The sequence below is a fragment of the Mycetomoellerius zeteki genome, unplaced genomic scaffold (assembly GCF_001594055.1).
Source record: "Mycetomoellerius zeteki isolate Tzet28-1 unplaced genomic scaffold, Tzet1.0 scaffold225, whole genome shotgun sequence".
NCBI lineage: Eukaryota > Metazoa > Arthropoda > Insecta > Hymenoptera > Formicidae > Mycetomoellerius > Mycetomoellerius zeteki.
Window position 1 is genome coordinate 200407 of NW_017257200.1, and position 13164 is coordinate 213570.

Below are 13164 nucleotides of genomic sequence, written 5' to 3' on the forward strand. Positions count from 1 at the left end.
AATTTGCTGCAGCAGCCAATCTTTTTTTTCAGTGTACATATCTATATCATGTTTTATTTTTTAGAAAATGCAGTTGTTATATATATTTTTTAATAAACATGTTTTTTTAATATCATTGCAAGATGAGAGTTTCATAATGCACATTATAAGATATAATAAATACGAATGAAATAGTTGAAATATCTGATAATGCTTTCTTAAAATCATCAGCTATTGTACATTTCATATAAAACGTATCGTGGAGATATTTAAATAAATAATTATTATAAAATTTTAAACAAATAAACAATAACTATTCATTTTTACAATGGATGGTTGTATTATTTAAAAAATCAATTACATTACATTCCACTTTACAAAAGATAAAAAAAAATTATTTGAGGGAAAACGGCTATATGTCTGTCGCAATGACACAGTCAGTGATTTCGTCCAATACCGTGTTCTAATTTTGAATTCTAAACAAATGTTTGCAGCAACCCGTATAATTGGTGTGTACGTACGTACATGTATGTATTGTGCGCGTGTGTATGTACACGCGCACTCGGAACTCCGGTCGGAGTTCGTAATTATAGAGGCGTCCGCATCCTACAACGTAGGAATTTCATTTTCCTAAGGTGCGAGAAAAGAAGAACGTAATATCATGTAATATTCGTGCAATGCGGTGCAATATCGATATTCATGGTATGTTGAAATATCACTCGACGAAATTTATCTAATACATAGTACCTGCGACTTTACAACACTCGTAATACAAACGAAATCCGAATGAAACGTGATTCCGTCATTTAGAATTAAAAAAATTAAACCAAAACTTTATACTTATATGGATACATAAACATTTTACTTTACTGTTTATAAGTTCAGAACACTTGCATTTTCTCACAAAAGAAAAAAGTTCGGTTTAAAAAAGTCCTTCAAAAATTTTGAAAAAATTCATGCGGATCGAGAATATTAAATTATTTTTTTTTCTGTAAACTTTAATTTTGAAATTAAAACACACACACACACACATATTGTAAAAATAAGTTTTTACATAAAAAATTCGATATTGCGAAAAATTCTCGCATAATTTCTTTAAAAAACATTTTAAAGCTTAGAAAGCTTATTTTAAAATACTTTTTCGTTAATTTTTGTCCGATAATGTTTTGCTATAACGCTTCAAAAATATTTAATTAAAAATATTTTTAAAATACCAATTTTCAATTTTATGTAATTTAAAAATAAAATAACAATAACGAAAATAAAAAAAACAAATTTACAGTTATCTCTCCTCTTTAAAATACATTTTGAAAAATTTTTCTATGATTTTTTTCCGAGATATTTAATTTTTCGTACAATACAAGAAAATTGCATGCGTTCCCAAATTTATGAGCAATAGTATATATAAATTTTTATTTTAATGAAATATATAAATAAAAAATGTATGTAATGAATTTTACATTTATTGTGACTAATCATATATCATCAAATTAAAGGAACTTCAGAGAATACAAGATTTAAAAAAAAATTTAGGAATCAATTAATCTGTAATTTTTGAAGCCTTTTTTGCTATTCTTTAAATTTAAATTTGCAATATTAGAGAGAGAGAGAGAGAGAGAGAGAGAGCGTAATCAACAATTTACTGAAAAATCAGAAACTGTATTTACTGTTCAACGTGTACTATCTCAAATGATCGCCATATCAAACAAAAGGCGGTACGTAAATCACAGAGGTTCGTTTTACGAGTTTCAGCTATCGTCTACTCGAAGAGTAGTACAGTAAAGTGACGGAACAGGTTCTAAGTTAAATCTCGATACTTTCCACAAGCGAGAGATTTGTATCGTGTAAAGTAAAGAGAAGACTTATGTAGTTTCATAAGAGAATGGCGTGAATTCGAGATCACGACTAATATACTATGATTTAACAATTTGATGATTCCATTATCAAATTCTATTTTACATAATTTTTGTGCAAATTGGGTTAATTAAACGAATCAGGAAATAATGACAGATTACATATTAATCCAAAGTCTTTAACGTTATTTTTAAGAAAAGTGTTGAGGGACATCAGATATTAACAATTAGTAATTAAAGATAAAAAATTGTTTTGTAAATCTTTGAACAAGGAAATAAGATAAAATCATATTCCTGAATTAATTTAAGTAAACCATATTTTAATAATATTTTGATTCCAGGTTTTTTATTGCAAAAGTATACATTATTAAATAAATATGATGAATTGGAAGACCACAAATAATAACTTTGGTCAATAATATCAAGGAAGAATCGCCAAAAAATTCATTATTCTTTATTCATTATTTATTTATTTATTTATCATGTAATATTCTGTGCATGTAACAATTATGCTTCATTACATGCATTTTTAGGAAGTATATTAATAGAAAAACGTAAATTATTCAGAAATTCTATGAAATATTTTAAAGATGATTAAATCTACATGATATAAGCAAAAAGACAAAATTATAAATCTATATTTGTATAGCTTAAAAAAAAAGTGAATTTATATTTAAATATATTTATTTTTAAATATATCACTTTTTAATTTCATTGGATTATACAGTCGCGCTTCGAATTAGTATTACTGGAATATAAATGTGTACTATTCTCAGTGATATTAATTCATATATTTAGAGTATATTTATTAATATTTTTAATATTATTAATATTTCAAGTAAAATGCGATATATTTCATGATTCATTTTTTCTATTCAGAGAATAATTTCCTCGAGCTTTTCTATTTTAATCTGACAAGTCCAAAATTCGACATTGCGTCGTTTATACTGCTTATGCCGTTAATCGAGACCCGGAACATCTATTTCCGATGATCTGGAGAACGTTTCAAAGATGGAATTCACCCTCTTCTTTATTTCATCTCTCACTTCGAGGTCGTTGTACGTTAACACCCTCGATTTTCGTTCTCCCTCATGCTAACCTCTTTTAACAATGCACGGTGGTACTGCCATGTTAAAGGCAGAAACGGAATTTCACAGAATTCTCCACAAATTAGAAATGCATTTAACTTCGTAGTTTTAAGTTTATGCATTCAAAACATAAATTAACTTTACTTCACATTATAAAATTTGTGTGATAGTCGTACAAGGGACATCGTTCGTTTTATCGTGTAACTCCGGTACACATATATTAGTCATCATATAATTATACTAAAATTTAAGCTAAATTTTTCTTGGAAGAAAATAGGATAAGAATTGTTCATTTTACCAAATTAATATTGGAAAATTATTTTTTACTTCTTTCAAAAAAAATTGTAAATACCTATATTTTAAATATATAGAAATATGTAAGTATTTTTCTTCCTATCTTTCCGAATGCGTATCTACAAATATATATCAAATTTTCTCTTTATCCATAAATATTTTATTTTATAAGTTATATCTATTTTAAGATCACGCTATAAGATCAAAAACGAAATAGCTTTGGTATCATATTCCGCTTCTTGCTCTATAGCTACATTCTGCTGTGTTTCTCGGATGTAAAGTTCCTTAAATTTCGAGGAACGATTTGCAGGAGCGATACGCGCTAGAGCGATAAATATAACGGCTCGTTTCTTTTTATCGTGCAAAACGCCGCCGATGTTCTCCGCTTCCACCTTCAGTACGAAGCACCGTGGCGCGCATTCTCAGGCGTGTGTTTATACGCATTGTCTCATATATTACAAATTATCTCCCACTTGCAACAACGAGTTTTCACCAGACAATACTGCCGCGATAAAGTTGAAATTCACGGACTGCGGCCATGAATTATTGGCGCCTTTAATTCCGCGGCTTTAGGTTTATACACTTTAGCGAGCATTTCTGCGTTCACGGGTAATTTTCCCGGCGGTAAAATGCCCAAGTTCGGACATTATTATATGCCTGGAAATATCAACTTTTTTTTTAGTAGTATAACGCTACTTTTTGAGCGTTTCATTAAGCTCGAGGGTGCGTTAATATTCTCTCTCTCTAGATCGCTCACTCAGCCACTTTGGAAATCGCCTTTTTATGATACGCTTTTCATTTTATCATTTAGGATCATTTAATTAATATTTAATATTTTTAACATTTTTTGCCATGCACATATGTGTAAAATTTTTTCACTGATATAGCTATAATTCTTTCTAATATACATATATACGCTTAACTTCAATAGTCATAATTTTATTTTATACGAAGCTATACATATATTAAATTTTCCTTTAAGCATAAATCGCAAAAAATATTTATAGCCTTTTAATTATCAAGGTAAATGTTAATTTTTATTAACATTTTAATCATTTATATAGGCTTTTATATTGTTTTTATTAACATTTTATTATTTATTATCATTTTAAATGATTATAGTGGTTATAGTAATTTGATTTATACTTATAAAGCATACAGTTTTTCTGTTTCGGTCAGAACGAGATCAAATCAGAAGGAAATCAAATTTAATAGTTAGGAAACTTTTGTTGAAAACTTATATAATCTGCATAGTTTATTTTGATCCACGCAAAGGTTATATATTTAACTTCTTTTTATAAATATTTATAAACATATCCAATTTTCTATATTTCAAAATGTACAGAAAATAATCAACCTTTTTCGAATAAAAAGATTTGACTTCTTTTATTATTTTTAAGTACACTCTCTCTATTAATATACAAATGCTTTTGCGATTTTCTTTTTTCTTATACAATACTTTGTATCTTCTTTCACATTTTTTTGGATATTATATATATAAATATATTCCTATCTTTTAATACATTTAGTAACAGTTAAAATATCGAATATATAATATCTAACTTTCTTTAGATCTTTCATGAGATCTTTCATGAGATCTTTCATTTTCATTATAAATGAAAATTAATTTCGTATCGATGTTATCTGAATTATTAATAACATGCCATCCCAAGAAATCTCAAATTTTCTACATAATACTTATCTTTTAGTCGAATTATTACATCGTTATGTAATTTCCTCGTAAAGCAATTTAATCCATATGTATTATAGATCATACCCTGAAAAAAATGCATGTAATTTTACATGGAAATTACATGTTTATGATTGGAAAATTACCTAAATATGATTGGAAATTTACAATTTTCAGTAAATTTCCAAGTATATTTATGTAATTTAAATAATTTTCCAGTCATATATATATGTAATTTCCATATAAAATTACATGCATTTTTTTCAGTGTATATTAATACTAATTATATCTTTCATCGATTTTAGCTTTATAAGATAAGTTCAAGAGTTTAATGACTTTTTAGGAATAAACAATTTAGGAACTTTATTATTTAAAATTTTCAAATAACTTCTATGTACAAGAAGTACGTTGAAACTTAACGATCCTATAACATAGTAAAAAACATTTTGTACTTGTTAAGATATTTCTTATATTAATTTGTATATAATGTTTATGTTATTTTCTAACAGATTCATCTTCTGTTAAATTAACAAAAATTTTCGTAAAAGTAAAAAGTGGATCGTTTGGAATACGTAAAATATGTTAAATTTAACACAAATTTTCAACATAACTTATTATTAACCTGTAAGATATTAACTTTAAAATTATAATGTATATAGAAAAATTAAATAAATCTTGTTATAGCAATAAAAATAATTGCAGCGTGACTGCTTTAAGAATAGTAATTAAAATTTAAAATGACGTATCTAATCAAATATAATATAATAAATTCTAAACTGCAGATTTTTCATCAGATTGCGTATTTGATTCATCAAATCCTCAAAGGCCAAAGAATGTAATTATGCTTAATTTTCATATACTTAATTATTTCATATCTTTTCATGACTTTTACCGTCTTTTGCACAATGAACTTGGACTGTTAAACATCTACAGCAAGTATTTACTTTGATCTCGTTCTGCTCGACTCATACAACGAGTCAAAAGAAAGCGCGGCTAAGTGATTAACTTTCGTCGTGCTTCGTAGTAAATGAGTAAGAAATTGTAGATTAACTTCGCGGTTTTAAATTCACGAATTTTTATTACGCATACCCCTCGCTGCTTATTCACTTTCTGACTGAAGCGCGAGACGAAAAAAGTTTTCAAGATTATTATCGAGCGAAAAAGCCAAGAGCTTCTACTTTTTTGGAGTTTTCGCCATCAGGTATCTCGGAATATCGTTCTGCGGCGAATTCGTGCGTATAATTGGAAAGGAATCCCACCGCGTTTTCCTTTCGCCCTTACTCTCGAGAACTGAACTCGACACGATGGTTCCATTAATGAGAAATCTTGGAGCTTATGCAGAGCGTTTTAGAATTGTTCTTTTTTACTTTGTTTATATTCCCTGAAATGTTTGCAATACGTTCCATATTCTGTTATATGAGAATTTTATTTAGCTGAAGCAGCATTTATTTGAGTACAATAAAATAAATATAAAAAATATAATAAATATAAAATAAATATAAAAATGTGACGAAAAATGATAAAATACGTGGAGAAAAGAAATAATAATTTTTTCAATAATTATTGCTGCTATATATACCTATATATGTATATACTATATATATATTAAGAGATTTAAAAAAGTATATTGTAATGAGAAAACGTAGATGATTATTTTGATTTAGTTACTGTATTTTGTGCAAATCTATCTTCTAATATTATTTTATCTACAAACGATACCTAACGCTTACATAATCACAAAACTAAAATCGTAAACAAATTTCATTAATAATATACCAAAGTAAAAACAATATATGTAGTTTATAATTATTTCTTTTGTGGCTTTCAAAGAGATGATTGCTCGTCTCTTATAATTAACGTAAATTGTACAATTATAACATCGTTCCAAGTACTAATTATAATGGTATATCACAATCACGCAGCTACTTTATATTTAACATTCACTCACCTCAATGATACTGATACAGATCATGAGGTAGGGTGGTCGTATCCGGAAGCTCGGCTTCCTGCATGGCAGTGGATATCTGGGCGTTGGTCTGGGTGTAACTTCATCGTCACGTATTTTTTTATAGGAGGACGTGACGATGATCGGTGATTCCGGGGAATAGGGCGAGCCGGGTCCCGAGTATGTCGCATCCGTAGAATCCGACGATATCGTCGACAAAGTCGGCGAGTTTTCCAGTAACGCTGCCTCGGCGTCCATTTTAGTATCTTAAACGAACAGAAAGAGTAACGATTATTACTGCAAAACGGTACTTTAGATAAATGTATACATTAAGAAAAATATATTTTAAGTGTAGTGTGCAATACACAACGCATTATAATGATTAAACAAAATACAATAAAATGATTTAAATTTTAAATGCTTGTCTAATGATTTATTTTAAAACTTTCTAATAAAAAAGCTATTTGTAATATATCTGAAATAAATGTATTTATTTAAAATACACATATTATAGAAATATTATTTCAACATTTAATTTTGACGGTATTTGGAGTTTCTCTTAAGCCTTAAACATAATGAAAAGCATAGGCAATAGGAACAGGAAATAAAAAAGTAATCGTGAATATTAGAATGCAAGGTTTCTGATAGGTTGAAATTTCTTATTCCCTGCTTCTATTGCTTGTGTTTTCAATGTATTTAAGGCTTTACTTAGGTGATTTATTTATATAACGATCTTGTTTTATCTTATTATTGTTTGTAATATGTATAATGTAATATAAACATTCAATCAGAATTATAGAATTTACAAAACATTCTCTAAAAAAAGATACGAGATTGTATATTGCAATATAAAGAATCTTAACGTATATGGCTTTCATTTAATAATTTTATGTCTTGCGCGTTAGAGAATGTCCGTGTGTGTAATAGAATCAAGAAAGTATGTTACATGTGTTATTTATCTGAAGATAAAAGAGAAAGAGAGAGAGAGAAAAAGCGGAAGCCGCTGAAAGTCGAGAAAAGAAGACCAATTAAATAACTTTACGAGAAGAGCTTTTTATAAATTTTCTTTTTCATCTAACGACAATCATTGAGCCATTACATATAGTCCTACAATCCCCGTAACGATTCTGGCTCTCGCCACTGCAATGAAGTCAGCCTTTCGGCAGCTTAGTTCGCAGATATCGTCAGCTTTCGTCGGCCTCTCCTATGTGGAAGCCTGCCTCTATAATTCAGCCGCAAATCCTATAATGGCGCGAAAGACGTGTTTCGTGAAGCAATTTGCAGAACGGCGCAATTTGTACGCCTGCATACGTTACGTACAGGCACAGGTTAATCTTGAAACGATACTTCGTATTCAGAATTTGTCATGTAGATATAAAGTGACTCGTAAACGGAATAAGGGAACTGAGCAGTTTTAACAAAAAGATCAAAAAGGAAAGGTTTAAAACTTAAATTATAAAATTAAGGTATAATTTAATTATTAAACAAAAATAATTTCTATTATCAAATTATTATTATAGGACCTCACTGTTTTAATTTTGGTGACACCAGAGAAACGTATAGATATATATTCAACAGTGATGACATAATTTTTTTATTACAGAACAGCAAAATTTAAATTCAATCTACACGATAATCAACATTGTTATATATTATTACATAACATATTTCAAAAATATAACATATTAATGTGTGTGTGCGTGTGTGTGTGTGTGTGTGTGTGTGTGTGTGTAAAATATATATTAATACAATTAGCTCGGCTAATTTAATATATTATTATTTCTGTAATATATACATAATATCACTGTCTCTACAGTGACTATTAATTAATTTTCTAGGTAAACGATTCTTGATGACTACCATGACTACCATTACTTTACAGCTTTCTTTACAGCAAAAGTACTTCAAATCATTTATGCAGTATGTTATAGATATTTTAATAGTTCTCCATGTAAACATCAGAATTTATTACAATTTTTTTATTTCAGCAACTTTGTTATTCTCGAAATGATTAAGAATCAGTTTACAATGATTGCCTGTTAATTCTGTCTCCTGAGGACACTTGATAATCGTTTTGGTTTCCTTATGATTTCGATTGTTTGTAGCCATTGTCTAACAAGAATTTTGTTACTTATACCTTCAATATTTGCGAATTTTAACAAATTATGCATTTTCGAGATGAATGTGCAGGTTCAACATAGTTAGAAGAAAATACTATTTCATCCGAATCTGGTACGGTGGTCATATGTTCTTCTTGTACCTCATCTGAATATTTGTCTGATGCATCGTGTAAATGTTCTTCTGATACATCCGAAGACGGTTTCCATTCTGACTGAGGTTTGTGAAACAAAAAAGCGATTACATACAGCTGATTATATATAGCCCGCTTTACATTATCCAGATATGCGGCCGCGTTATCCAAATATGCTTCATGTTTACGCAGTTTGCTTAATAATAGCGATGGCTTGCGTCGTGGTACATCGATTATATACGGAATAGGATCCGTATATAATTCTGAACTGTCCAAATTGACCGCATCATCCAAATGTACTTGATGTCTATGCAATTTACTTGGTGGTTGAGGCTTGTGTCGTGATGCGTCGATTATATACGGTGGCACTACTGGCAGAACGGAATCCGTGTTTTCCGAACTGATTATGTCATCCGAATGTTTTTTATGCTTTCTTTGTGTTATTGGAGATTGTGCGGCTAACACAATTTCGCAATGTAATTGAATTACTATTAACAATAGAACAGCTCGAATTACACATTGGGATCTCTTCATGATTGTTAAATGTCAAGAGAAACTTCGTCAAAAGAGATCTGGTCCAAGCCACTGATAGTTGCCACTACGTTCTGTTTCGACTTGTTAGAACTTGCTTCCTTAAATCAAGAAGCGGATCGTAAAAGATAATCGAATTCATAAAGGCATTGTTGAAACGCGATATCAGCTATATAATACCTATGAACGTTTCTGTATATGATTGGCCGCGTGTACAATTACCAACAGCGCGATCTCGCACTTGAATGTACATTGATGCATTTCACGCTAACATTATCTCATCAACGCTTTATTAGATGGTGGTTTAAGAGTTAATTCTTTTATTATTAACAGCCCATTTCATTGTCCGACAATCAGTTTCCAGCCCACCATCGATACACTTTCAAATCATTCGCATATATTAGATTCTGGATGACTGCAACTTTTCGCATGCGAATACAAAACATGAAACCGAGAAGTTATTTTGTAATAACAAGCATAAATATCTAACACTACAATACATCTGATTTTCACTCTTTTTAACATAATTCTAAATAATTTTAAAATAAACTTTATGTTATAATTGCAATTATAACAATAATACAAAAATAGAATATGTTCATGTTTGTGAAACTGTGATACCTACATAAAGAGAATGTTTGGAGTTACAGAATAATTGTATCTGTCGCAGGATTAATTCTTCGGAACTATATTCCACAATCAAACTAAAGCCACCTAGTCAACTACTCCCATAACCTGACCGGCTTAAAACTCGATCTCACGCGTTCTAGACCGAAACGAGCGAAGAGCGGGACACCAACGGGGAGAGCGGCATCACACCAAAATCGCTGGTTTCGTGGGTATCCGCCAGTTTCGCGGTGTGGCACACCGGGGCTGAAACTCGGCGAGCCAACAATTCAACGGCAAATTCTAGGGTGACCCAAAAACACGAACCGAACAAAGAGCGTTGGCGGTCGAACAAAGAGATCGTGAGAAGCGAGCCAACAGAAAAGCAGAAGGAGCCACAAGTTCTCTCAGCCTCCGTTCTTCGTGGCGGCCCGGTCGACAAACATATCGTTCTTATCTGTCTCTTCCATCAGTACCACTCCATTTCTCTATTTCTCGAACAGATTCATTTGCCGGTGTGTCGCAATTCCAAATGCACGCGTAATGTCTATGCACCAGCGAATAATGCATAACTGTATTCGCGTAGTTCGCGTCGCACCATAAATGCCTGCAAGCTCGTTGGCGCTCATTAACTTTAGAATGTTCCTCTTGAGGACCCATTGCTTTTTCATACAGCACTCTCCGTACTTTGAGTTTAATTTTACTTCGTGTTTAACTCATTTAAATAATCCTTAATTATAAAATACGTAAAATAATTAATATAGGATAAGAATAACTTTTTTTTTTCTTTTCTTTTAAATAATTTTCCTAAGATTCTTAATTATAACATCTAAATAATATTTTTAGAAATTACTCTCTTATTTTTAATTTTGTATCCCTTCATTATAAGATTGTGCACAAAATTTTTGGTAAAAATTTAAAACGATAGTCGCATCATCTTTTCTCGAGTTATATCTTCTTTTCTTCCGTGAGGCAGAATCGTGCTCGAGCCAACTGCATTATGCTCGGTGCCGCTTCTGGCAAGGGTATTATTAGCTCTTCGCATTATTGTCTTGGATTAACTCACCCATGCAAAAAGCTGTAATTTCTGGTTAACTCGCGCGCATGTTTTTTTTGTAGTTACCCAAGTGATAATAAGTATGAATCTAAATTTGCGGTAATATCGTTGTGCGATGTCAGAAAGTTTATTCATAATTCCTTATTAAATATTGTATAATTAAAACACCAAATTATCCCTTCTTTCATTTAGTAGAAGATTTCATTAATGAAACGATAGATTGTGCATGTCTACAATATTATTATGCATGTCTACAATATTTTTATATTTCTCTCGAAAATATTAAAGTCACGTTCCAGCGCTTGAATTTTGAGCTCACATTTTTCAACCTTTCTATAATTTCCTTTTTACATAGTTGGAAAATTTGTGTTAAATTTAACACATTTCACTAAACAGTCCACTTAAACTTTTGTGTTAACATAAGAGAAATATTTAGAAAATAACATAAACATTATGTAAAAATTAACATAACATTGACGCTATTTGTAAACAATTATATTTCTTCATTAAAATTAACATTTATAATATGTTAAAACATATTTTATTCATTATAATTCATTTATTTTAGAATTTACGTTTTAAAAACGTTATTATTTTTATGTTATTTGTTCACTTACTCATAAATTGTATTATTGTAGTATGTTTATTTTAACCCTAAGAAATGTTGAATGTCAATTTAACACAAAATATTTCAATAATATAATTATGTTAAATTAACACTTGGATATATTTAAAAATTCAACACAAAAGTTTAACAAAGACCGTTTCTAACATAAATACAAAATATTTTTTACTGTGTAAAATATTCCAAGCACAAGAATGGATTAAATTCATAATTTACAAGACCTTACAATCTCATATCTGAAATGAATCTTGTGAATCATTATTCTTTTTATTAAATTTTAATCTACGATTGCTATTTTTACAAACAAACAAGAAGAATTTAATTAAGCAATATCGTTTTATTTCGAATGGTGCAATCGCGCGGTTCTCGATATAAACATTCTTGCGCATGAAATGTATTATTTGTATTCGCCTTTGAGGCTTTTGGCGAAGATTATTCACCTGTTATTCAGGAAGGGCATAAACGAGCCGAAAGCGCAGAGCGAAGCCGCACGGAAGCGGAAGCGCACGGTGCACTTTCGACCGCAGATCAATGAACGTTCGTTCGCGGTTAGCTGGTTGCATTGCACGCGTGTGGCGAATAAGCGAGCGAACAAGCGTGCATGCGTGCGTACGTGCGTGCATTCGTAAAATCTACGGCAGACTACGGCGGAATGGGTATGGCGCGAGGACGACACCATCGTAAATGGCGATTCGCCGCCGTATAATTCAGAAATATCAATTCTACGCGAACGTGGACATAGATCGTTGCTCTAGCACGGTGGCATTAACTCTTTGTTCTCCGTTGTGGATGTTTGCGTTGGTCTATGCTTCCGCCGTTTCGTTAAATTTACGTCACGATATCACACGGAGATGCAACATAGGATAAGGTTACATATTAACTAGATAATTTCGATAATTATATGTATTACAAACTTTTACACTTAAAATATAAAATCGTGATTCGCTTAAATTTTATATTAACGAGATAGCCGTCGTTTGTCGATTGTATAGATGATTGTATAGATGATAGAACTTGTATAGATGATTTCAAAATCTTATACTATAATCAGTGTTGCGTTTAGATAATTAAAAATTATCTAGATATAGATAAGATAAATCACACAGATGAATCTTAGATAAGATAAAGATGATCAACTTTACATTAATCTAGATAAAAGATGAAATTAAAAAAATTTTTATCTACAAAAACGGGAAAAACGGCTACGGTTGCCATGACCAAAAGTCGCCCATCAATACATTTTTT

At 30.4% G+C, this 13164-nt stretch overlaps 1 protein-coding gene across 2 annotated transcripts in view; it reads right to left on the reverse strand.

Moving 5' to 3' along the window:
* rho-6 (serine protease rhomboid 6) overlaps window positions 1-13164 on the reverse strand; it is a 130350-nt gene that overhangs the window by 6932 nt on the left and 110254 nt on the right. For both annotated transcript variants that reach the window (XM_018448758.1, XM_018448759.1), the window contains exon 3: window positions 6853-7115. In XM_018448758.1, coding sequence (XP_018304260.1) covers window positions 6853-7107 — 255 coding nt within the window. In that variant the 5' untranslated portion in view covers window positions 7108-7115. The remainder of the gene's footprint in view (window positions 1-6852; window positions 7116-13164) is intronic.